At 42.5% G+C, this 24,581-nt stretch overlaps 1 protein-coding gene and 1 long non-coding RNA gene across 5 annotated transcripts in view; one reads left to right on the top strand and one right to left on the bottom strand.

The window, feature by feature from the left end:
* LOC132347977 (uncharacterized) overlaps window positions 1–20,207 on the top strand; it is an 86,496-nt gene extending 66,289 nt beyond the window's left edge. Inside the window, exon 3 of the long non-coding RNA XR_009497323.1 lies at window positions 20,057–20,207. This is a non-coding gene — a long non-coding RNA (uncharacterized LOC132347977). The remainder of the gene's footprint in view (window positions 1–20,056) is intronic.
* Window positions 20,208–22,021: 1,814 nt separating this feature from the next.
* MAPRE2 (microtubule associated protein RP/EB family member 2) overlaps window positions 22,022–24,581 on the bottom strand; it is a 162,624-nt gene continuing 160,064 nt past the window's right edge. For all 4 annotated transcript variants that reach the window (XM_059894415.1, XM_059894414.1, XM_059894413.1 and 1 more), the window contains one exon: window positions 22,022–23,559. In XM_059894415.1, the coding sequence (XP_059750398.1) occupies window positions 23,485–23,559 (75 nt within the window). In that variant the 3' untranslated portion in view covers window positions 22,022–23,484. The remainder of the gene's footprint in view (window positions 23,560–24,581) is intronic.

Raw genomic sequence — 24,581 nt, 5'->3', positions numbered from 1 at the left:
TCAAAGGGGGAAGGGAAACCAGGGTGTGCTCAACAACAAGGATCTTGATGTTCTTGAAAGACAGTATTTAGCTCAAATACTTCTGTGTGGCAAAGATGAATGCATATTAGAATTCCGAGAGTTTTTGTCATGACTATAAAGTCTTCTAGTCAGTATTTGTTTGTTTTTCTTTATTGGGCATATCTGAAGAAAGGGCCAAAGAAAGATGGTTTTTATGAAGCTTTGCTCCTTTTGGTGTTTTTCCTGCCTTGTTTTCCTTCCTTACTCCAAGGGCAGCCTTGCTCTATGTGACGTATGACCAGGCAGCCCAGACTTCTTTTTTTTTTAAAGAGTTTTTTTGTTTGTTTGTTTATGTATTTATTTATGGCTCTGTTGGCTCTTCATTGCTGCGCACGGGCTTTCTCTAGTTGTGGCGAGCAGGGGGCTAGTCTTCAGTTGCGGTGCACAGGCTTCTCACTGTGGTGGCTTCTCTTGTTGCAGAGCACAGGTTCTAGGCATGTGGGCTTCAGTAGTTGTGGCACGCCGGCTCAGTAGCTGTGGCTTGCGGGCTCTAGAGTGCAGGCTCAGTAGTTGTGGCGCATGGGCTTAGTTGCTCCACAGCATGTGGGATCTTCCTGGACCAGGGCTCGAACCCATGTCCCCTGCATTGGCAGGTGGATTCTTAACTACTTTGCCACCAGGGAAACCCCAGACTTCTTACATATTCACGTCTGGTGCTGCATTCTCCAGTGTGTCTGTAGAATCTCAAGGCCTTGATAGTGTTGTTTCCCTGGCAAAGGCTCTTCCAAAGTGGAAGTGTGAGTTCTTGAACCAAGCTTGCTCTGACCAAGCCAGCCAGTATATACATTGCACATTTAGTAACGGCCTATCTTTTGAAAAGAGAGCTAGCTTCAGGCCTTCAGGTGCTGGGGATGGCAAAGGTTATTTCAGGATGCCCTTCCCATATTTGATGATCCCACATCAAGACTTGGAGTTTATATGGATTTATATATAGAAGATTCTCAAAACTAAAGTTCTTGGATGCAAGGAACTTGAACTTAAATCACGCGACTTATGTGTTTTGACATTCATACCTGCTGATGGTCACAAATTGTTGTGTAAGATGACTTATGGAGGATCTAGCAAAATATACTCTGAATCATGTGACATTGCTGTTCTAATTTACAATTAATTTATCATGGTATGAATGACAGATTTTAATTAGTTTGGTTAATACAGGGGATGAGAAGTCATACAGTTCAGTAGCAGCATCAGAAGGACCCTCATGTATGTGATCGTTTTTGTCAGACACACTGAATCAGTGAATTCTTTCCTTCTCTTTGGGAAGATGTTGAACTTGGGTGACATAGCGGGAAGCTCAGTGCTGTTGGAGAATGTCTGTAGATAAAACTGATCTGTGTCCAAACCATTCCACTTGATAGGCAAGTGGCTTGGAGTTGCAAAGACTGGGGCTCCTAGAGCTGGAGGTGGGTTCAGAGGAAGGGCAGGGCTGGCCTGGCCCTTGGGCTGCAGAGCACAGAGCCTTAGGAGATTGAACAACAACATCTAGACCAAAGCTCGAGTCGGGTGCCAGACTAGGTGAAGGAGCAAAGCAGAGTAGAGAGAGGAAGACTGGGCATGAAGCTGTATAGCAAGGTATCTGAGGCCGCTAGACCAAGAAAGTGAGGATACAGGGCAGGCAGGAGGCAGAACACAAGGGCCTGGGTCAGGGTCTGACAACCTAGCTAATTGGAGAGCTACGTATAACCAGCTTACTCACTTGGCAGTGAACATGTCTTAAGGCAAATGCACTGTGCAGAAGATCAGATCACTGGAAACCCTAACTTTGAATCCTTGGGATCCCTGGGCTTGCAGATCTGACTCTTCTGGTTTTGGAAGAGTGAACTCTGGAAAGTGACTGGGTTATCCCCAAAGAAGCTGGGGAAATCTGACCCTTCCCTACTCCACCTTCCCTCACCAGTCAAAAAAGTAGCAAATCTCATAGCAGGTCTCAGGAATTTTCATGGTTAATGGAAAATGCTGGAGAAGAGGTAGGAAATTTTGGTCCTTTACAACTGGTTTGAAGCTTTACATTCTGGCAGCTAAAGATGTATTGAGTCCTCATTCCCTGTTATCTGCTTTTACTATTTGGCCTGCAATATAATGCATTTAATGCATGTCTACTCTTCAATTTTGGTATGGGTCTATAAATATTAGAAGTTAACAGTGAAGGGGACAGGGACATTTTAGTGGAGTAAGTCATTAGATGGTCTTGGTTTCCAGTTTCATTTCGTTAATTGATGGTCTGCTCATTTTAATCTGAAATACAAAGGAGCTATTGAAGTGGAGGAATGTTTTCATGTTCTCATATCAGAGCCAAATGAGCAAAACATTAAAGAATAGTACTAGTTCAAATGGTTTCCAAATCAGTCACATTTCTCTATAATTTTCTCATTCTGATTCCTATTTATATTTTCTGTGGAGGCCAACTTGTGGTTGTCATAGCAATTCCTTTTTTCTACACGAATCTCTGATATTTTGATTTTTATTATTTGTACCTCATAGCAAGTCAAGATCTATTAAAATCTAAATATTTTCTTTTAAATAACCAGAATAGATCATTTAACCTTCACCTCATTATTCTTAATGTCTTTTGACCTCTGATGTGTAGGATTTCTTAGGATTCTCTTTTGATGTAATAAGAAATAGTCCCATGAACAGAGTGGTTTGAAGACGATGAAAGTCTGTGAGTCCTGGTACCCACCCTTCTTCCCTTTGCTTTTAGCACCTTCAGCGGCTCTGAAGCCATCGGGTATTTCTATCATGGCTGTACACAGGTGGTCCTGGCTTAAATACCAAGAGTCTTTGCTGGATTTTGTTCCCTTTTCTTTCTCCCATCCTTTTTATTTCCTTCCGTATGCTTTTAGCTTTTTTTCCCATGCAGTTTTCATGTATTGTTTTGACTCCACTAAAATTTTTCTATTAAAAAGTTTTGTTTGAAGCTGGCAATGATCCGATTCTGGTCAAATCCATAGGTTCTCAGAATTTACCATTGTATCTTTTCTGTGGCTTTGATATTGTTGACCAGTCAATCCTCCTTGAAGCTGTCTCCTCTGGTTTTTTTTTTTCCTCTTTTTTTGTCTTTCCATCTTCCCACCCATGCAGTGGCTATGTCGTGGATACCATGCAGGCTCCTGCATTGTTCTGGTTGTCTGGCTGGGCCTTTCCCAACATCTCCTCGGCTCTTCTTTAGTTCCTGCTCCAAAAAGGAGCCCCTCATCCCAGGTTCTGCCTTGAACAGCTCCAGGTTCCACATTCACTTCCTGGGTGGGCTTATTCACCCTCTGGATGCCACCTGTCACGAGAGAGGGCTAACTAACCCACAAATCCATATCCCCGGTTCGGACCGCTCACCTCCACTGCGGTTCTCTGTCTCCAAAGAGCGATTGAGACATTGCAGGACATCTCCACTTTCAGGACCTGCCATCTAACAGTGGGTTCATAGCTTCTCTCCCAGTTCCAACCTGGCTATTCTCAACTACCAGAGGCACTAGTTTCCTGCCAGTTGCCTAGCCTAAAAACCTTTAAATCTTTGACTCTTACTGTTTTGCGTTTTCTATATCCAGTTTCATATGAATGGTCGCTACTATTGGGTTGGCCAAAAAGTTCGTTCGGAGTTTTCCTTACGCTGCTACGGAAAACCCGAACGAACTTTCTGGCCAACCCAATAATTACTTCACAGTACTTTTCCGATCCCGGCCTCTATTTTTACTGTCACCTTCTAATGTTACAGGTGAGGCCATGGAGCTTAGAGTGCTTCTTTGCCTCTTTATCAGTTACAACATAGAAAAGCCAGGACCTGATTTCCTGATTCAAATGCAAATCCCTGGTTGAAAACCATGGGTTTAGAGCAGTGGTTCTCACACTTAAGGGTCTCAGACCCTATTTAGACTCAAGAAATATTGAAGACTCCAAAGAACTTTTATTTATATGGGTTATAGTTATTGATATTTATCATTTTAGAAACTACAACTGGGAAGTTAAAAATACTAATTCTTTTTAAAAAGCAATAATAAACTTATTATATATGAACAAAGAATATTTTTACAAAAAATAACTATTTTTTCAAAACAAAAACAGTGAGAAAAGTGATATTATTTTACATTTTTTTTGCAAATTTTCTTAAGGTCTGGCTTAGTAGAAGACAGTTGGACTGTTAAACCTGCTATTGCTGTGATGTCATACATCCTGTAACCCTGGGAAAGAGCCGCTGTATACTGACTGGTTAAAGGATGGGAGTGAGAAAGGCAGATAGCATCTTAATATCATCATGGAAGTGATTTGATTTCAAGGACTCCCTGAAATGGTCTTGGAGATCTCTAAGAGTCTCAGGACCATATTTTGAGAATCACTGGCCTAGAGGGTTGCTAAGTCTTTTTCTGACTCAACATTTTCTTGTTCTTTTCATGACCTTTCCATTTTTGTTTTGAGGTTTATATAAGAAAAGTTCAAAGTCGAACATAATCATGTAATCAGAATCTAATATATATTGAGGAATTCAATCTCTAAAGCTTGAAAATACATCATATGATGAAGTGGTAGCTTTTTAAAAATCATGATGTTAAATTTCCATGCTCATGACCAAGAGGCCACACTTCATTGTTTTCTCCAATTCTGTGTTCTCATCTCTCTAGTTCTTCTGACCACCTGGATTGTAATTTTCTTTAATATAAAGCTAAATTTTTGTTATTTGTGTTAATGGAGAGCAAAATGGAGATATAGGAAATAACTCTAAACTCTATCATGGCGCCTTTCCCCTTCTTTATTTGGTAATCAATCATACACTGAGTTTTGCTCTGTGCTCAGACTGCTAGATGCTGGGATATTAAATTTATAGATGCAATGGTCCCATCCCTGAATTCATACCTTGGTATGAACACAGGCTTAAACACCAGTAATCACAATATAATGTGTTAAGAGAGAAGACCTGACTCCTTCGAGAGAAACCTGTGGTGACACCAAGCAAGGTCATTCTCTCTTTTAAGACACTGCTAGATTAACAATGATCTCCAGTCCCCTTTCGGTCAAAAGAAACCATTTGGAACATGTAGATCCAACGGTTTCCAGTGTTTAGTGTTGAGCAGAAAGCTTATCATCTATCAGTTAACTGTGGAAACTTTTATTCTTCTAGAGACTGAACATAAGCCAGAAGAGTATATCATGGTGGATAGATTGTGGAGAGAGGAGGCAGGAATTTAAAGCTAGAAACGAAAATGGTGATGATGGGGATCTGAAAAAAGCAGTAGCGCAGGTACGGTCTCTGGATGGCTGCCTCCCTCTCTGGAGAACAGAGAGAGTATCTCCTTTTCACACCACAATTCAGGCATGGATTGAGAGAAATAATACCACCACCACCACAACTGCTATTACTACTATTACTACACTACTAATTGTAGCAGGCAACAACGTACTGAGTATAAGCATACCTCAGAGATATTTTGGGTTTGCTTCTAGACCACTGCAATAAAGTAGATATAGCAATAAGGTGAGTCACACAAAGTTTTTTGGTTTCCCAGGGCATATAAAAGTTATGTTTACACTACACTGTAGTCTATTAAGTGTGCAATAGCATTATGTCTAAAAAATGTACATGCTTTAATTAAAAATATTTTATTGCTAAAAAATGCTAAGCGTCATCTGATAGGGTTGCCACACACCTTCAACTGTAAAATGCAATTATCTGCAAAGTGCAATAAATTGAAGCACAGTAAAACAAGGTATACCTGTACTGATTATGTGCCAGGCACAATGCTAAGCTCTTTGCATGCATTATTTTGATTGATTGATTGATTGATTGAAGTATAGTTGATTTACAATGTTGTAGTAATTTCTGCTGTACAGCAAAGTGATTCAATTATACATATATATATACATTCTTTTTTATATTCTTTTCCATTATGGCTTATCACAAAATACTGAATATAGTTCCCTGTGCTGTACAGTAGGACCTTATTGTTTATCCATTCTGTATATAACAGTTTGCATCTGCTAACCCCAAACTCCCAATCCATCCCTCCCCCACACCCTTTCCCCCTTGGCAACCACAAGTCTGTTCTTTATGTCTGTGAGTCTGTTTCTGTTTTGTAGATATGTTCATTTGTGTCATATTTTAGATTCCACATATAAGTAATATCATATGGTATTTGTCTTTCTCTTTCTGACTTACTTCACTTAGTATGATAATCTCTAGGTCCATCCATGTTACTGCAAATGGCATTATTTCATTCTTTTTTATGGCTGAGTAATATTCCACTGTATATGTATACCACATCTTCTTTATCCATTCATCTGTCAATGGACATTCAGGTTGTTTCCATGTCTTGGTTATTGTGAATAGTGCTGCTATGAACACAGGGGTACATGTATCTTTTTGAATTATAGTTTAGTCCAGATATATGCCCAGGAGTGGGATTGCTGGATCATATGGCAACTCTATTATTAGTTTTTGAGGAACCTCCATACTGTTTTCCATAGTGGCTGCAACAACTTATATTCCCACCAACAGTGTAGGAGGGTTCCCTTTTCTCCATACCTTCCCCAGCATTTGTTATTTGTAGACTTTTTATTGATGGCCATTCTGACTGGTGTGAGGTGGTACCTCATTGGCATGCAGTATTTTATTAAATATTCATAACAACCCTCTGTAGAGGCAGTTTCCACTCACCAATAAGCGTATTGTGCACCTCCTATGTATCAGCTCAGGGGGCTAGATGCTAGGGCTGGAATGTTGAGCCATACAGATACAGTCTATGTGGCTGTGGTGCATGGAATTTAGTAGCGATGACAAGGTTAGAAATTAACCAAATAATTACACTGATAAATATACATAGGTGATTATACACTGTGCTGAATGCTCACGTATGTAACTGTTATTTGTTGAGCACCTATGATGTGCTAGGCTGTGGCCATACAACAGGGCTACCATTATTCTCCCTGTTCTAGATAAGCAAACTGAGTAAGTTTTAGTAAATGGCCAAAAAACTTGCCAGGCTTCAAAGATGTGTCCTCGTACACTGTGCTGGTAGATGAATCACTGAGCGCATGTTGGGGTGTCAGGGAACGGACCGCCTGCAGGGTTACCACCTTTGCCATGGTTGTCATCAGAGGTGGCTAAAGCAGAATGTGCTGGTGGGTCTCACTAGGCAGTTGGGAGCTAAGATCCTGATGAATGTGGCAAGGCTAGGTTTTCCCCCTGGACATGCAGAAGATGGGAATACGGAGAAAGGTGGACAGTGTGATTTCTATGTTGAAAGCGAAGAGCCAGTCCAGTGAGGTATGTTCTTAAAATTATCTCTGAGCTGTTTTTAAAATGTATCCAAGGGACTTCCCTGGTGGTGCAGTGGTTGAGTCCACCCGCCAATGCAGGGGACACGGGTTCAATCCCTGGTCCAGGAAGATCCCACATGCCATGGAGCAGCTAAGCCCGTGCACCACAACTACTGAGCCTGCGCACCACAACTACTGAGTGCATGTGCTGCAACTACTGAAGCCCACACGCCTAGAGCCTGTGCTCCGCAACAAGAAAAGCCACTGCAACGAGAAGCCCGCGCACCGCAACGAAGAGTAGCCCCCACTTGACGCAACTAGAGAAAGCCTGCGCACAGCAATGAAGACCCAACACAGCCAAAAATAAATAAATAAATAATAAATTTTAAAAAATCACTAAAATGTATCCAAAGTATTTCCCATAAATAGTCTTTTGGAAATAGCCCAGGTTTTCTCAGTATAAGGAAGGCAGTTTCAGGGAAAGGAAGTTTTGGGGCGAGAGCAGCACAGAAAGAACAGGAAACTTTTATAGATAATGGTGACTTTTAGTGCGCTTCCTTTAGCCATAGCTGCCTCGCTGGTTACCTGGACGTGTGCTTGTTTGTTATTTTGATAGTGCAGAGTGATCATCACATCAGAGCCCTTTCACTGGCTCTTTCTCCTGGCCCCATGGTCCTCTCTGCAGTTACAAGGCTTCTGGAAAGCCTAGAGGAATTGACACTTGTCCTGTTCACGGTGTCAAAAACTGTATCATGTCCACTGCAGAGGGTGGGATGAGTATATGATCATTTTTTTCTTCTTAGGAGTGAAAAGAGGTGCCAGAAATGAGGTGGACGCAGGTGAGCCTCCATGTCCTTATTGTTGAGAGGAGGGTTTAGGAAGGTGGGTGTTGTATGTAAAGGGGACGTCCCTGTGGCCTCCACCCGCTCTACTGCCCTGGGAGGGGATACCCTGAGTGGCAGCAGGTTGGGTACACATGCCCGTTGGCTGGAAAACTGGTAGAGGAGAGTGAAGGGAGAAAACAGAGATCATTGTTTAACTTGTGTTGAAAATTCACTTTGAACCTGTATGTATTTACTCTTCCTTATTTCATTTGCTCAGGAAGTGACCTCAGAGCATATAAGTGAGTGAGAAAAAACAAATTAAATTAAATCTAAATACCCATGAAAGTGACATTTCAATGCAAACAACATATTTTGAGCACCGACTATGGGTAGAGGGTAGCAGCCTCTAAAAGCAGAGTTTCATTTCACATTTGACTTTTCTCCAAATGCCTCCCAGGTAGGAAAGATAGGCCTCACTCAGGGAACTGTCCCTTCAGGGACTTGGGTTTTTGATTGTTATTTGTCGAGAGTCAGAATTTTTAAGCACCAGATTGGTCTGGCTCATAGTCAGGCCATGTGGTCACTGGCAACCATAGGTTGACTGCCCCTGGGTTAGACATCCACTCTGGACCATCAGCTGTGGCGGAGAGGGGGCAGGATTCTGTGGTATAATATACGGCTGCTAGGGCTGCTCCTGCAGGGGTGATGGGAGCAGTGGGCAGTAGTGAAATGTCTAGTACCAGGGTCGTAGTAGTATAATATCTATATTACCTCCCTCACAGGACTATCAAAGCCAAAACTAGTAACAGTAGTTACTATTTATTAACTATCTACTATGTGTAAGGTACTTTATACATGTAACCTCATTTATTCTTCAAAACAAGTTTGCCAGGTAAGTTTTCTCTACATATTCAGAAGAGGAAATGGAGACTAAGAAATGGTATGCGGTCTGTTGAAAATCACACAGCTAGAAGTGGTGTGGCTGGGATTTGACTTCAGGTCAGAGCATTTTCAAAGCCTATTCTCTTTTTCCTCCACATGGTTATTTGGGAAACTATTTTGCAATCCGTAAAGGGTTTTTATAGATACAGTTAAGATTTTTATTAAAATATTATCCCTTCTTTCCCTGCAGACTTAGGTTTGGACTTAGTCCACTGACAGATGGTGTTTCCTATCTCTAGGATAATTTTGAGGGTTATGGGAGTAACAGCCAGTAGTTTCATATTTGTAATCTACACTGAAAACTGCCTTATCGGTAGATTGCCAAGAATAATAGAAAAAACAGAAACTCACAAGTCAGATCTTACAATGCTCTGGGGAAAGCTGTGACCCTGCGCATGGGCCTCCCGCCTTCTCCATGAGCGGTGGGGTGGCCTGCACTTCCAGCGCGTGTCCCGGCCGGGCTCCTCAGCCTTCAGCATGAACTGCTGCCCCACACCCAAGGTTGCTGACTGTCAGGAAAGGGACTGGGTCTTGATGGGTAGCCCTCCGTCCTAGAGCTGCCCTCTAGTGCCGGTCAGGTCACAGAAGGGCACACTCTCTGCCCTGCAGGGTCCACCTCAGCCTCCACGGCAAGGAGTTGAACCTGTAGCAGCCCCACCACGCACGCTGTTCCTCTGGATACTCTTCATCCTGGGATGAAGGCCGAAACTCCGGGGGCTAGTTCCATGCACAGACAGTTTTGGTCCCTGGTAGACTAGTCTTTACTGAACTGAGTCTTGGCATTATGTCATCAGGGATAGTCCTGATGACTAATAGGGACAGGCCAGTTAGACCGTTACTGTATTTGCTGGGAGATGCTGTGAAGGTCAGGTTCCCTGCATCGTTAATTTCTTAGGAGGAGGAGCCATGGAGGAATGTCTCTTAGGCCTAAGTATGCGTACTCCTAAGCAACTGATTTGTTTTCAGCTTATGGACACTTTGGAGTGATGATTACTTCCTCTCTGTGTTGGCAAGTAGGAAGGTCAGAGATAATTTTTCCCCCTTGGTCCTAGTAAAGTCTAGAAGACCTTTAGGGCATGTGTGAGGCCACTGACATACTGCTGACTTCATTGTTCCCTCCTTCTCTCTGATGTCCTCACTTACGTGTAATATACTGCTTTAAAGAATATGTGAACTGCTTCAGTTTACTTTTTATGGACTGAGGCAGGTATGGATTCAGAGTGCCTCTTTAGAGTATTTGAGGGACAGTGACATGATATTTTAGTAGTAGAAAGTCACTGGTGACTGCTGCGTTTTGCCCATGGTTGGTGCTCAGCTTTTGAAAACAATTAAATTGGAGGAGAAAACAAAAACACTCTTCCCTTACCCCTGCCTTCTTTTTAGCTTAAAAATTTCTTATGGGTATTTCTGAAGTAGAATTAGCAGCTTTCTTGGATATGTGTTTTACATTTAAAGAGAGGCTGTGTTAGGTAATTTTTTTCTCCCTCTATTTCTCTTGAGGAGACAGTTGAGTGAGCCTTTGAACATATACACCTTTCATTTTAAAAATGTGACCAGGAATAAACACCCTTTCTGTGAAGCAGCAGCCACTTCCTGTTCTGGATTCCAGGGCATGGTTTCTCCCAAGGAGCAATGTTAATGGGCCAAATGACCAAAGGCCCTCTTGGTTGTTGTTGTTTTTTTTTTTAACATATGCAGATTACATTTATTGAGCACTTACTATGTGGCAGATGTGATACGTGTTCTGCTTACATTTTCTTTCTTTTTTCTTTTAACATCTTTATTGGAGTATAATTGCTTTACAATGGTGTGTTAGTTTCTGCTGTATAACAAAGTGAATCAGCTATACATATACATATGTCCCCATATTGCCTCCCTCTTCCGTCTCCCTCTGACCCTCCCTATCCCACCCCTCTAGGTGGACACAAAGCACCAAGCTGATCTCTGTGTGCTATGCGGCTGCTTCCCACTAGCTATCTATTTTACATTTGGTAGTCTATATATGTCCATGCCACTCTCACACTTCGTCCCAGCTTACCCTTCCCCCTCCCCGTGTCCTCAAGTCTGTTCTCTACGTCTGCGTCTTTATTCCTGTCCTGCCCCTAGGTTTATCAGAACCTTTTTTTTTTTTTGGATTCCATATATATGTGTTAGCATACGGTATTTTTCTCTTTCTGACTTACTTCACTCTATATGACAGTCTCTAGGTCCATCCACCTCACTACAAATAACTCATTTTCATTTCTTTTTATGGCTGAGTAATATTCCATTGTATATATGTGCCACATCTTCTTTATCCATTCATCTGTTGATGGACACTTAGGTTGCTTCCATGTCCTGGCTATTGTAAATAGAGCTGCAGTGAATATTGTGGTACATGACTCTTTTTGAATTATGGTTTTCTCAGGGTATATGCCCAGCAGTGGGATTCCTGGGTCATATGGTAGTTCTAGTTTTAGTTTCTTAAGGAACCTCCATACTGTTCTCCATAGTGGCTGTATCAGTTTACATTCCCACCAACAGTACAAGAGGGTTCCCTCTTCTCCACACCCTCTCCAGCTTTTATTGTTTGTAGCTGTTTTGATGATGGCCATTCTGACCGGTGTGAGGTGATACCTCATTGTAGTTTTGATTTGCATTTCTTTAATGATTAGTGATACTAAGCATCCTTTCATGTGTTTGTTGGCAATCTGTATATCTTCTTTGGAGAAATGTCTCTTTAGGTCTTCTGCCCATTTTTGGATTGGGTTGTTTGTTGTTTTGGTATTGAGCTGCATGAGCTGCTTGTAAATTTTGGAGATTAATCCTTTGTCAGTTACTTCATTTGCAAATACTTTCACCCATTCTGAGGGTTGTCTTTTCATCTTGTTTATGGTTTCCTTTGCTGTGCAAAAGCTTTTAAGTTTCATTAGGTCCCATTTATTTATTTTTGTTTTTATTTCTATTACTGTAGGAGGTGGGTCAAAAAGGATCTTGCTGTGATTTATGTCATACAGTGTTCTGCCTATGTTATCCTCTAAGAGTTTTATAGTGTCTGGCCTTACATTTAAGTCTTTAATCCATTTTGAGTTTATTTTTGGGTATGTGTTAGGGAGTGTTCTAATTTCATTCTGTTACATGTAGCTGTCCAGTTTTCCGAGCACCACTTGTTGAAGAGGCTGTCTTTTCTCCATTGTATATTCTTGCCTCCTTTATCAAAAATAAGGTGACCATATGTGCGTGGGCTTATCTCTGGGCTTTCTATCCTGTTCCATTGATCTATATTTCTGTTTTTGTGCCAGTACCATACTGTCTTCATTACTGTAGCTTTGTAGTATAGTCTGAAGTCCGGGAGTCTGATTCCTCCAGCTCCGTTTTTCTTTCTCAAGATTGCTTTGGCTCTTCAGGGTCTTTGTGTTTCCATACAATTGTGAAATTTTTTGTTCTAGTTCTGTGAAAAATGCCATTGGTAGTTTGATAGGGATTGCATTGAATCTGTAAATTGCTGTGGGTAGTATAGTCATTTTCACAATGTGGATTCTTCCAATCCAAGAACATGGTATATCTCTCCATCTGTTCGTATCATCTTTAATTTCTTTCATCAGTGTCTTATAGTTTTCTGCATACAGGTCTTTTGTCTCCTTAGGTAGATTTATTCCTAGGTATTTTATTCTTTTTGTTGCAGTGGTAAATGGGAGTGTTTCCTTAATTTCTCTTTCAGATTTTTCATCATTAATGTATAGGAATGCAAGAGATTTCTGTGCATTAATTTTATATCCTGCTACTTTACCAAATTCATTGATTAACTCTAGTAGTTTTCTGGTAGCATCTTTAGGACTCTCTATGTATAGTATCATGTCATCTGCAAACAGTGACAGTTTTACTTCTTCTTTTCCAATTTGGATTCCTTTTATTTCTTTTTCTTCTCTGATTGCTGTGGCTAAAACTTCCAAAAGTATGTTGAATAATAGTGGTGAGAGTCGGCAACCTTTTCTTGTTCCTGATCTTAGTGGAAATGGTTTGTTTTTCACCATTGAGAATGATGTTGGCTCTGGGTTTGTCATATATGGCCTTTATTATGTTGCGGTAAGTTCCCTCTATGCCTACTTTCTGGAGAGTTTTTATCATAAATGGTTGAAGTTTGTCAAAAGCTTTTTCCGCATCTATTGAGATGATCATATGGTTTTTCTCCTTCAATTTGTTGATATGGTTTATCACATGGATTGATTTGCATATATTGAAGAATCCTTGCGTTCCTGGGATAAACCCCACTTGATCATGGTGTATGATCCTTTTAATGTGCTGTTGGATTCTGTTTGCTAGTATTTTGCTGAGGATTTTTGCATCTATGTTCATCAGAGATATTGGCCTGTAGTTGTCTTTCTTTGTGACATCTTTGTCTGGTTTTGGTATCAGGGTGATGGTGGACTCGTAGAATGAGTTTGGGAGTGTCCCTCCCTCTGCTATATTTTGGAAGAGTTTGAGAAGGATAGGTGTTAGCTCTTCTCTAAATGTTTGATAGAATTTGCCTGTGAAGCCATCTAGTCCTGGGCTTTTGTTTGTTGGAAGATTTTAAATCACAGTTTCAATTTCAGTGCTTGTGATTGGTCTGTTTATATTTTCTATTTCTTCCTGGTTCAGTCTCAGAAGGTTGTGCTTTTCTAAGAAGGTGTCCATTTCTTCCAGGTTGTCCATTTTATTGGCATATTGTTGCTTGTAGTAATCTCTCATGATCCATGGTATTTCTGCAGTGTTAGTTGTTACTTCTCCTTTTTCATTTCTAATTCTGTTGATTTGAGTCTTCTCCCTTTTTTCCTTGATGAGTCTGGCTAGTGGTTTATCAATTTTGTTTATCTTCTCAAAGAACCAGCTTTTAGTTTTATTGATCTTAGCTATTGTTTTCTTCATTTCTTTTCCATTTATTCCTGATCTGATCTTTATGATTTCTTTCTTTCTGCTAACTTTGGGGTTTTTTTTGTTCTTCTTTCTCTAATCGCTTTAGGTGTAAGGTTAGGTTGTTTCTTTGAGATGTTTCTTGTTTGTTGAGGTAGGATTGTATTGCTATAAACTTCCCTCTTAGAACTGCTTTTGCTGCATCCCATAGGTTTTGGGTCGTCGTGTTTTCATTGTCATTTGCTTCTAGGTATTTTTTGATTTCCTCAGTGATCTCTTGGTAATTTAGTAGTGTATTGTTTAGCCTTCATGTGTTTGTATTTTTCACAGATGTTTTCCTGTAATTGATGTCTAGTCTCATAGAGTTGTGGTCAGAAAAGATACTTGATACAATTTCAATTTTCTTAAATTTACCAAGGCTTGATTTGTGACCCAAGATATGATCTATCCTGGAGAATGTTCCATGAGCACTTGAGAAGCATGTGTATTCTGTTGTTTTTGGATGGAATGTCCTCTAAATATCAATTAAGTCCATCTTGTTGAATGTATCATTTAAAGCTTGTGTTTCCTTATTTATTTTCATTTTGGATGATCTGTCCATTGGTGAAAGTGGGGTGATAAAGTCCCCTACTATGATTGTGTTACTGTTGATTTCCCCTTTTATGGCTGTTAGCGTTTGCCTTAAGTATTGAGGTGTTCCTATTTTGGGTGCATAAATATTTACAATTGTTATATATTCTTCTTGGATTGATCCCTTGATCATTATGTAGTGTCCTTCTTTGTCTCTTGTAATAGTCTTTATTTTAAAGTCTATTTTGTCTGATATGAGAATTGCTACTCCAGCTTTCTTTTGATTTACATTTGCATGGAATATCTTTATCCATCCCCTCACTTTCAGTCTGTATGTGTCCCTAGGTCTGAAGTGGGTCTCTTGTAGACAGCATATATATGGGTCTTGTTTTTGTGTCCATTCAGCCAGTCTGTGTCTTTTGGTTGGAGCATTTAATCCATTTATATTTAAGGTAGTTATCAATATGTATGTTCCTATTACTATTTTCTTAATTGTTTTGGGTTTGTTATTGTAGGTCTTTTCCGTCTGTTTCCTGCCTAGAGAAGTTCCTTTAGCATTTGTTGTAAAGCGGGTTTTGTGGTGCTGAGTTCTCTTAGCTTTTGCTTGTCTGTAAAGGTTTTAATTTCTCTGTCAAATGTGAATGAGATCCTTGCTGGGTAGGGTAATCTTGGTTGTAGGTTTTTCTCTTTCATCACTTTAAACACGTCCTGCCATTCCCTTCTGGCTTGCAGAGTTTCTGCTGAAAGATCAGCTCTTAACCTTATGGGAATTCCCTTGTATGTTCTTTGTTGCTTTTCCCTTGCTGCTTTTAATATTCTTTCTTTGTATTTAACTTTTGATAATTTGATTAATATGTGTTTTGGTGGGTTTCTCCTTGGATTTATCCTGTATGGGACTCTCTGTGCTTCCTGGACTTGACTGACTCTTTCCTTTCCCATATTAGGGAAGTTTTCAACTATAATCTCTTCAAATATTTTCTCAGTACCTTTCTTTTTCTCTTGTTCTTCTGGGACCCCTAGAATTCGAATGTTGGTGTGTTTAATGTTTTCCCAGAGGTCTCTGAGACTGTCCTCAATTTTTTTCATTTTTTCTTTGTTCTGCTCTGCAGTAGTTATTTCCACTATTTTACCTTCCAGGTCACTTATTCGTTGTTCTGCCTCAGTTATTCTCCTATTGTTTCCTTCTAGAGAATTTTAAATTTCATTTATTGTGTTGTTCATCATTGTTTGTTTGCTCTGTAGTTCTAGGTCCTTGTTAAATGTTTCTTGTAGTTTCTCCATTCTGTTTCCAAGATTTTGGACCATCTTCACTATCATTACTCTGAATTCTGTTTCAGGTATACTGCCTCTTTCCTCTTCATTTGTTTGGTCTAGTGGGTTTTTATATTGGTCTTTCATCTGCTTTGTATTTCTCTGTCTTCTCATTTTGCTTAACTTACCGTGTTTGCAGTCTCCTTTCTGCAGGCTGCAGGTTCGTAGTTCCCGTTTTTTGGTGTCTGCCCCCAGTGGGTAAGGTTGGTTCAGTGGGTTGTGTAGGCTTCCTGGCGGAGGGGACTGGTGCCTGTGTTCTGGTGGATGAGGCTGGATCTTGTCTTTCTGGTGGGCAGGACCACATCTGGTGGTGTGTTGGGGTGTCTGTAAAATTATGATTTTATAATTAGCAGAGAGGCAGCCTCTCTGCTAGTGGGTGGGGTTGTGTTCCTGTGTTGCTAGTTATTTGGCATAGGGTGTCTAGCACTGTAGTTTGTTGGTCGTTGAGTGGAGCTGGGTCTTAGTGTTCAGATGGAGATCTCTGAGAGAGCTTTCGCCGTTTGATATTACGTGGGGCCAGGAGGCCTCTGGTGGACCAATGTCCTAAACTCGGCTCTCCCACCTCAGAGGCTCAGGCCTGACACCCGGCTGGAGCACCAAGACTGTCGTCAGCCACCGGCTCAGTAGAAAAGGGAGAAAAAGAAAGAAAGAAAGAAAGAAAAAATAAAATAAAATAAAGTTATTAAAAAATATATTATTAAAAATAAAAAAGTAGTTAAAAAAAAGGGAGAGCAACCAAAGCAAAAGACAAATCCACCAATGTCAACAAGCGCTAAAAACTATACTAAAAAAAAAAAGACAGACAGAACCCTACGATAAATGGTAAAAGCAAAGCTATACAGACAAAACCACACAAAGAAGCATACACATACAGACCCTCAAAAGGAGAAAAAGGAAAAATATATATATAATAAAAAGGAAGAGAGCCACCTAATCAATAAACAAATCTACCAATGATAATAAGCTCTAAATACTAAACTAAGATAAACATAAAACCAGAAACAAATTAGGTGCAGAAAGCAAACCCCAAGTCTACAGTTGATCCCAAAGTCCTCCACCTCAATTTTGGGATGATTCATTGTCTATTCAGGTATTCCACAGATGCAGGGTACATCAAGTTGATTGTGGAGATTTAATTTGCTGCTCCTGAGGCTGCTGTGAGAAATTTCCCTTTCTCTTCTTTGTTCACACAGCTCCTGGGGTTCAGCTTTGGATTTGGCCCCGCCTCTGCGTGTAGGTCGCCTGAGGGCGTCTGTTACCCACCCAGACAGGACGGGGTTAAAGGAGCAGCTGATTAGGGGGCTCTGGCTCACTCAGGCTGGGGGGAGGGAGGGGTACGGAATGCGGGGCGAGCCTGCAGCGGCAGAGGCCGGCGTGACGTTGCAACAGCCTGAGGCGTGCCGTGTGTTCTCCCAGGGAAGTTGTCCCTGGATCACGGGACCCTGGCAGTGGCGGGCTGCACAGGCTCCCAGGAGGGGCGGTGTGGATAGTGATCTGTGCTCGCACACAGGCTTCTTTGTGGCTGCAGCAGCAGCCTTTGCGTCTCATGCCCGTCTCTGGTGTCTGCCCTGATAGCCGCGGCTGGCGCCCATCTCTGGAGCTCGTTTAGGCAGTGCTCTGGATCCCCTCTCCTTGTGCACCCTGCAACAATGGTCTCTTGCCTCTTAGGCAGGTCCAGACATTTTCCCAGACCCACTCCTGGCTAGCTGTGGCACACTAACCCCCTTCAGGCTGTGTTCACGCAGCCAACCCCAGTCCTCTCCTTGGGATCCGCCCTCCGGAGCCGGACCCTCAGCTCCCAGCCCCCACCCGTCCTGGCCGGCGGGTGAGCAGACAAGCCTCTTGGGCTGGTGAGAGCTGGTCTGCACCGATCCTCTGTGCGGGAACCTCTCCGCTATGCCCTCTGCACCCCTGTCGCTGTGCTCTCCTCCATGGCTCCGAAGCCTCCCCCCCTGCCCACCTGCCGTCTCCGCCAGTGAAGGGGCTTCCTAGTGTGTGGAAGCTTTTCCTCCTTCACAGCTCCCTCTCAGAGGTGCAGGTCCCGTCCCTATTCTTTTGTCTCTGTTTTTTCTTTTTTCTTTTGCCCTACCCAGGTATGTGGGGAGTTTCTTGCTTTTTGGGAAGTCTGAGGTCTTCTGACAGCTTTCAGTAGGTGTTCTGTAGGAGCTGTTCCATATGTAGATGTATTTTTGATGTATTTGTGGGGAGGAAGTTGATCTCCATGTCTTACTCCTCCGCCATCTTGAAGCTATCTCTGCCTCATGGTTTTTTGTTTTAAGCTCAGGTGACTGGACAGTGTCTATGTCTACAGGACAGGAAGGTCCCTGAACCTGTCTTTGAGACAGCTTAGCTTATGAGACATTTTCTTTCTCTGACTTAACTTTCATGCTGGTAAAAAACTGTTCCATTGGCAGGAGGCCACATTTCACCTGCACCATAAATGTATCAGATTGGAAGAGAGTGTCCTAGTAGTAAGCTGTGAATTTGAATTAGACTAAAATTCTGAATACATTTATGGGAACTTTTCATTACTTCTCTAATTTCTAAAGCCTCATTTAAATGGTCAGATTTGACCAAAACATTTTAGTGAATAAGATAAACGTATCTTAAAAAAATTTTTTTTAAAGTTATAATATACAGGTAACCTTCAAGGCTGAAAGGAATACCATAGTGTAAAATATGAGGGGCTCTTGCTACACAGAAAGAAATGTGTACTTAACTTTATTTTCTGAAAGAGGATGCATTTAGGTACTGGGCTAGTTTCTAACGAACAGCATGAATTCAAAGGTACATTAATGTGCTCTTGCTCTTTAAAAACAATTTACACCCTGTCTTGATAAAATAGGTACAAAATATAAAAAGAAAACTGTTTAATAAATTAAAACTTGGCAAAAGGTTCAACATTTTAGGTCAGTGGAAAGAGAGAAAAAGGCATTCAACAAATTAGCTCCAGCTGGGCGTTCCATTTTTTTGTTCCAATCCTAAACCCAACAGGAGGAGGCAAGGCCTTAGCAAATGCACCTTCTGTGTAAGCCCTACTGATACACTATGGGGTCCAGGTCACAGCCTGGGGGAAGGGTCTGCCCTTGGGCAGTCTTGTGACCTGAAGTCCTGGTGCTATCTGAGGGTCAAGGGTTCAATGGATTTTACGCTTTGCCTTCTCTTAGGCAGTAAAGCCCGAGCTCTTCTAATGAATGGAGAGTGTCTCTTATGAGTTCCCAGTTCAGCAAAACAGGAGCTGTTAGACATCCAGGGAGATGCTCTGTTCTCACACTTGGTGCTGTTTGGCGACTCTGTGTTAGTGCTGAGAAGCTGGGTCAGTGAATATTTACTCATAATAGCAGCCTAAACGGTCACGGTGGCTGTGTTCTAGCCATTAAGAGGAAGCATAAGAAAGGTCAGAGAAATGAAGTTTGTGTTTAATATTAGAGAACTGGCATCTTGTAACTCGAACTTAGTGGAAGTATATTAACTTTTTTCCCCTCCCTCTGGACTCATGGGCCTACCCATAATACCAGTAGGAACACCTCAGATTTTTATCGATGATCTCAGATTTAATAAAATGGAGCAAACATGTTATCTCACCACTTTTGAACTGTTTGTGATGTGTTTAGAGTCCACCAGTGTGCCTTTTAAGTAAAATGAATCACGTGTATTCTTGACTATTTGTGTACAAACGTCTAAGATCTAGTGTTTAAAACCGTAGGGTTGGTGAATTAAATGGAAACACATGTGTGCTTTGAGCATGAGCTTTCCCAACCCAGGTAACGGCTCAGACTTCCATCACAGAAGTACCCTGTGGAGTAATGTGTAGGTGGAGAGCAGTGATGGTAGCTTTGTTATTTTCCTGCTTCTCTGCTTTTAAAAGAAAAGGGCCTAAAGGCAAATGAATGGAAAACAGTTGCCAAAGGACAGTATAGAAACAAAACTGGGCTCTAGGTGGTGCTTGAAAGCAGGTTCAGTAAGGCTGGCATCCTTCAGGGTAAAAGGGTGTCAGCTGAACCTCAGTAACCTGGAGGCTCCTGGGCAAAGTCTTCCAACAGACTGTCATCACCTGTTCTACAGGGTCTCCAGGAGGGCAGTGGGCCAGTTCAAATACATTTTTTCAGTTATTCCTGTAAGGTTGGTGTTCCATTTATGTCTATAAATCATCACTGTTAGTTAAAGTCAGCAAACTGGTGGGCGGGGACGGAGGAGAATACACTTAATCAAAGAGCTTTTGCCAATCACAGGTCGTTTTGCCACAAAGCTTTACTTCAAAACATCTGCCTGCTTTTGCCCAGCCTTTGTGTTGTCCAGATGGAGGAGGTGAACCTGCAGGAGCGAGGCCTTTGTTTGCTTGCAAGTGGAATGTTTCCTAAGGGAATGAATGGTGTATCCTTCTTTTCGGTAAGAAAATTTTTTTGGTAGAGTTTTAAAAAGGTAATACAGCTGCTACATTGGATATCTAATACTAACCTGTAATTCCTGTTAAAACATTTGCTGTCAATAAAAACAAGGCCCCCCACCATGTAATCATAATAAAATGTGGGCTCTATATGTGACTTTACATAAATAGCCTATTCGTATAACCATGCTCACTCAAAAGGAAACCTTTAGCATAAAAATTTAAGACTCTATAGATCCAGGCCAATTTTAACATATACCTTTTTTTTTTTATTAAATATGTAAAAAGATAAATGCAAGTCAAGTTATTCACATATTCAGAGACAAAAAACTATTCTACCATGCGACAGTAGGTGGGTAATGTAAAATGAATGTGATACATCTGAATAAGACTTTTTCATCTATTATGTCATTACTTATCTATATTTATAATTAACAATACATATGTTTACATTCCTTTCAGTTTACATTTAATATATAACAAAAGCTTTATGGTGTACTATTTAGTAAAAGTAATTTGAATGCATATTAAACCTTAACGGAATAATGGAAATACTCACCAGGGAAGGGAGGAGTTCTTGGTTCCCTTCTGGAGTTTACTTCTCTCGGGTCAACAGGGTGTGTCTTTGTCTTTTCTTTTTCTGCTTTTCTGCTCTTTTCTCTTTACCCCCTGCTTCAATCACTTCCTACCTGATATGAGCAGTGGAAGTACTATAACCAGCTGCGGCGGGTGTGAAGGGGACTCCAAGACCGAAGTCTGGCTTCTGAGAGGGAGAAGCAGGGCACACACCAGGGGCTGCTTCTCGGCCCAGCATGACGACGCGTGACGGGGTCCATAGAGGGAGGAAAGCACGCGCTGGCTGCCGAGATGAGAGAATGATGGGGTAAAGCCATCAGGGAGAAAGGAGCAGTCCTGGGAAATGAGAGGTGGTCTGCACAGAAGCTGGGGTGCAGCCGAAGAGGACTGGGATGCTTAGCTGTCCAAGATTCCCCAAAGCATCAGTGATGTCCCATGCGATGCAGGGCAATGGAAGACGTTTCGGATGTTGACAGAAAGAGAAGTGTATAGCTCCTCTCTAAATAAATGAATAGTCTGCCCCAAGACTCCGGGAAGGAGAAGGAAGTAGGCTGACTGGCGAAAGTTGTCTCTGCCAGCTATCTGGCCAGTATGTTTATAGCTGAGAAAGTTGGGGATTTGGGGAGGAACAGAATGGCTGAGTGTCACTGGTGAGGCTTATGCACGTTACCCAGTAATCACGTGCATCCACATGATGGGAGTGTGGTTCCTGACCCACCTGGCACTGGGTATTACTGACATGTCCAAGGCAAGCAAAGAACTGCCCAGGAACCACTGAAGGATCACCTGCATGGAATTATTTATTGTGCCTCTTTACAAGAGCTATTTAGAAAGAAGGAAACTCAAGTGAGTGCAACAGCCTTGGGGGGGGTGGGGACGACACACTGTTAAGCACGATGCTGCGTATAGCACGACCACTCCCTGCGACCAGGTGTGGGAGGATGTCACCGCCGAGAGCCAGGCCGTATTCCAGCCTGAGAGAAACGAGCTGCCGCTGTAGCGCAGAGCAAGCAGGAGAGAGAAGAAAGGGAAACCAAACCCCGTGAAACATCTGTCCAGTTCTGCACAGTGTCCTGTAATAACCTCAAAAATACAAGCAATCTTTTTCACATGTTACTCAATAAATACCACTCTGCCACAAAAGATTTATTTTGAGAAGACTTCTTTTGGTGGAAAGCTTCAATGCTAGAATTTAGAATTAGTATTTCATCAGTTAATAAAGAAATGTCAAAGCTTTATGATACATAATTCAGAAATTTATTTTAAGCTTTTCAATTAAGAGGAAAGTGGGGTGGGCACACTTGTTTGCTGTTTTTGTTGCACCTGCTAAGTCAAATAACAAGTGAAAGAAAATCTAAAGTTAGTTAGAAACCGAGTGAAATGAACGATCCAGGAAGGGAAACCATCTGTCAAAGGGTGGGGTGGGGAAGAGGCAAAGATTTGGAAAGATACTAAGAAAATGTGCAAATATTAGTTAAAAAAAATAAGGAATGCTTTTAATTCATTAATGTTTCCTCTGTTTATGAATTGCCACAATTTAGCGAAGGTCAATGACAAGGAGGGCCATAGTATCGAAGAGGGGGAATTCTTTATTCCAGAAGGCATTGGGAGTCAGATTTTCCTGTGCCGTCATTCCAGTGTCAACACCAGACTTCAGAACCAGGATTCTCCCTTGGGCTTACACTCCTATTCATAAAGTCTTCACTCCCAGCCTTCCAGCAAGTGTGCAGCATGATGCAGGACCCTGCCGCCCGGGGCTGCACACCCTGAAGTCATTCTTTAGTAGGAATCCCCTAGTGTGGATGAGAGGATTTGGGCTGAAACCCACACGAGGAGGCAGGAGGACCTGTGCCCATGCAGACCCCCTCTGACTGCAGACAACTGATGACAGCTTTTGGGGAGAGTGGCTCCCCACCAAAGAGGACCCTGAGAAAGAAAACAGCATGAGAATCTGGGTCGGGGGAGGCGAGGGAAAGGGCAAGCAGTTAGAGGGCCAAGTCGAGATGGTGTTTTCCTTGAGTGAATGTCTTTCAAAACTAACAACATACTGTGTGGTTGTCTAACATGCTGAGGTCTGAACACTGCTGGGCCCTGAAGTCCTAGTTTTGATTCCTTTTTTTTTTTTTTCCCTTTCGTTTGTGAGTAGAGGGAGAAACTGACTCGGTGTTTTTCCCCGTGAAATAAGTCACTGTCATATGGCTTTCATATCAAGTATCTCTTTCCCTTTGTTCCAATTTATTATTTGACCAAATTTATGTTCAGAGGTTAGACTTGCAAACATCAAAGCACCACAAATGTGTGTGACATCTAGTGACACTGGGTTGAGAAATGCCAATATAAATACCATATATCAAATTACCATTGTTTCACACCAGGATAAAAAGGGGGTGGGGTGGGGGTGGGGACAGTTGTTCTGGAAAGAAACGCAAAGAGCAGAACCGATCTCAAGCAGCCAAGTGGTGAAGTTGAAGGTATGTGACCCCGTGATGTCTTGGGGAGGCTGCCCACGGCCGCAGCTAGTGTGTCTTGGCGAAGGAAATGGGAACCGAGCGCGGTGGCTGGCATGGGTGCCGGCGCAGTGATGGAACAGCAGGCTGGGAACAACTGGTTTCTGATGAGCCTGAGGCCACATGTGTTCCAATTCTCCAGAAGAAAAGTTCCCACCAAAACGGAAGTGTGGAGAGCTGCTGAGACGGTTCAGTACTCTTCCTGCTGCTGGGGCTGCTGTTCGTGGACTTGCTCCTCTGCTTCCGGCTCCTCCGGGTGGCCCTCCTGTGGGGCAGGGGGAGAGGTTTCAGCTGAAGCGGTTCACTGCCGGCAGCCCTGCGGCGTCCCCAGCCCCACCATCGCTGCACAGCACGGCAGCGCCACGGCTTTTGCCACGCAAGTGCCTCCCCGCTCCCAGGAGCCAAGGCACACACAGGGGTGCCTTCACCTTCCCGCCCCATCAAGGAGCGGCCCATTCTGGAGCGCGGCCAGCAGGCTTTAGGCACCACATTTTCCTTCCGACCATTTTGGAAGGACGTCATCACAGAACGTACGACATACTTTCCCACCCTCTGTACGACAGTAAACCAGATGTAAGGACTCACGAGCGTCACGACAACCACGAGTGAGCCTGCTGTGACACAGCACAGGGCCCCAGGCCCCTGCAGCGTGTCCGATGGCTTCCTGTTTCCTGCCCTGCTGTCCTCCTCCTCACCTGGTAGCATGTCTGCTTGAAGCAGACTCCTTGTTGTAATCTGTCACTCATCTGATGCAGAGAAGCAGCTCGTGAGAGCGGTTAGGTAAGGAAAGAACAATAACTACGGTTCTGGGTTGCCCCCAGCCAGACGGCGTCTCCAACAGGGGAGCTCAGGAGCTTGTGCTCGGGGACTTCGGGACATCTATTCTGGGTACGTGAGGACTTTTTTTGCTTACTTTCTGATGGTTGAGGTGTTCCTCTACTTGGCTTCAAATGACCTATTTACTCACTTGCGTATAACCCAGGGAAGCACATCACGAACACTAACTCCAGGGAACATCAACCCTGGTCAGCTATATCTGCCAATTCTTTTTTTTTTTTTTTTTAATCTCACAACGAATAATTAGCTCTTTACTACCCAAGCAGAGGGAGTGTAGCTAATCAATAGGGCCGACTGCTCCCTCCAGAATGCACAATGCTTTTGCGATGCAGTCGGGAGCGTACGCTGGGATGTACAGATGTGCTTGTGTTCGCTTGCACTTTGCACACCCCCTTCCTGTCTGGCCCGTTTTCCCTTTAGCCAAGGACACACCCGTCAAGATCCAACTCA

The sequence above is a fragment of the Balaenoptera ricei genome, chromosome 14 (assembly GCF_028023285.1).
Source record: "Balaenoptera ricei isolate mBalRic1 chromosome 14, mBalRic1.hap2, whole genome shotgun sequence".
NCBI classification, from domain to species: domain Eukaryota; kingdom Metazoa; phylum Chordata; class Mammalia; order Artiodactyla; family Balaenopteridae; genus Balaenoptera; species Balaenoptera ricei.
Note: the sequence above shows the minus strand (reverse complement) of the source record. Positions and strands in the feature narration are given on the sequence as shown.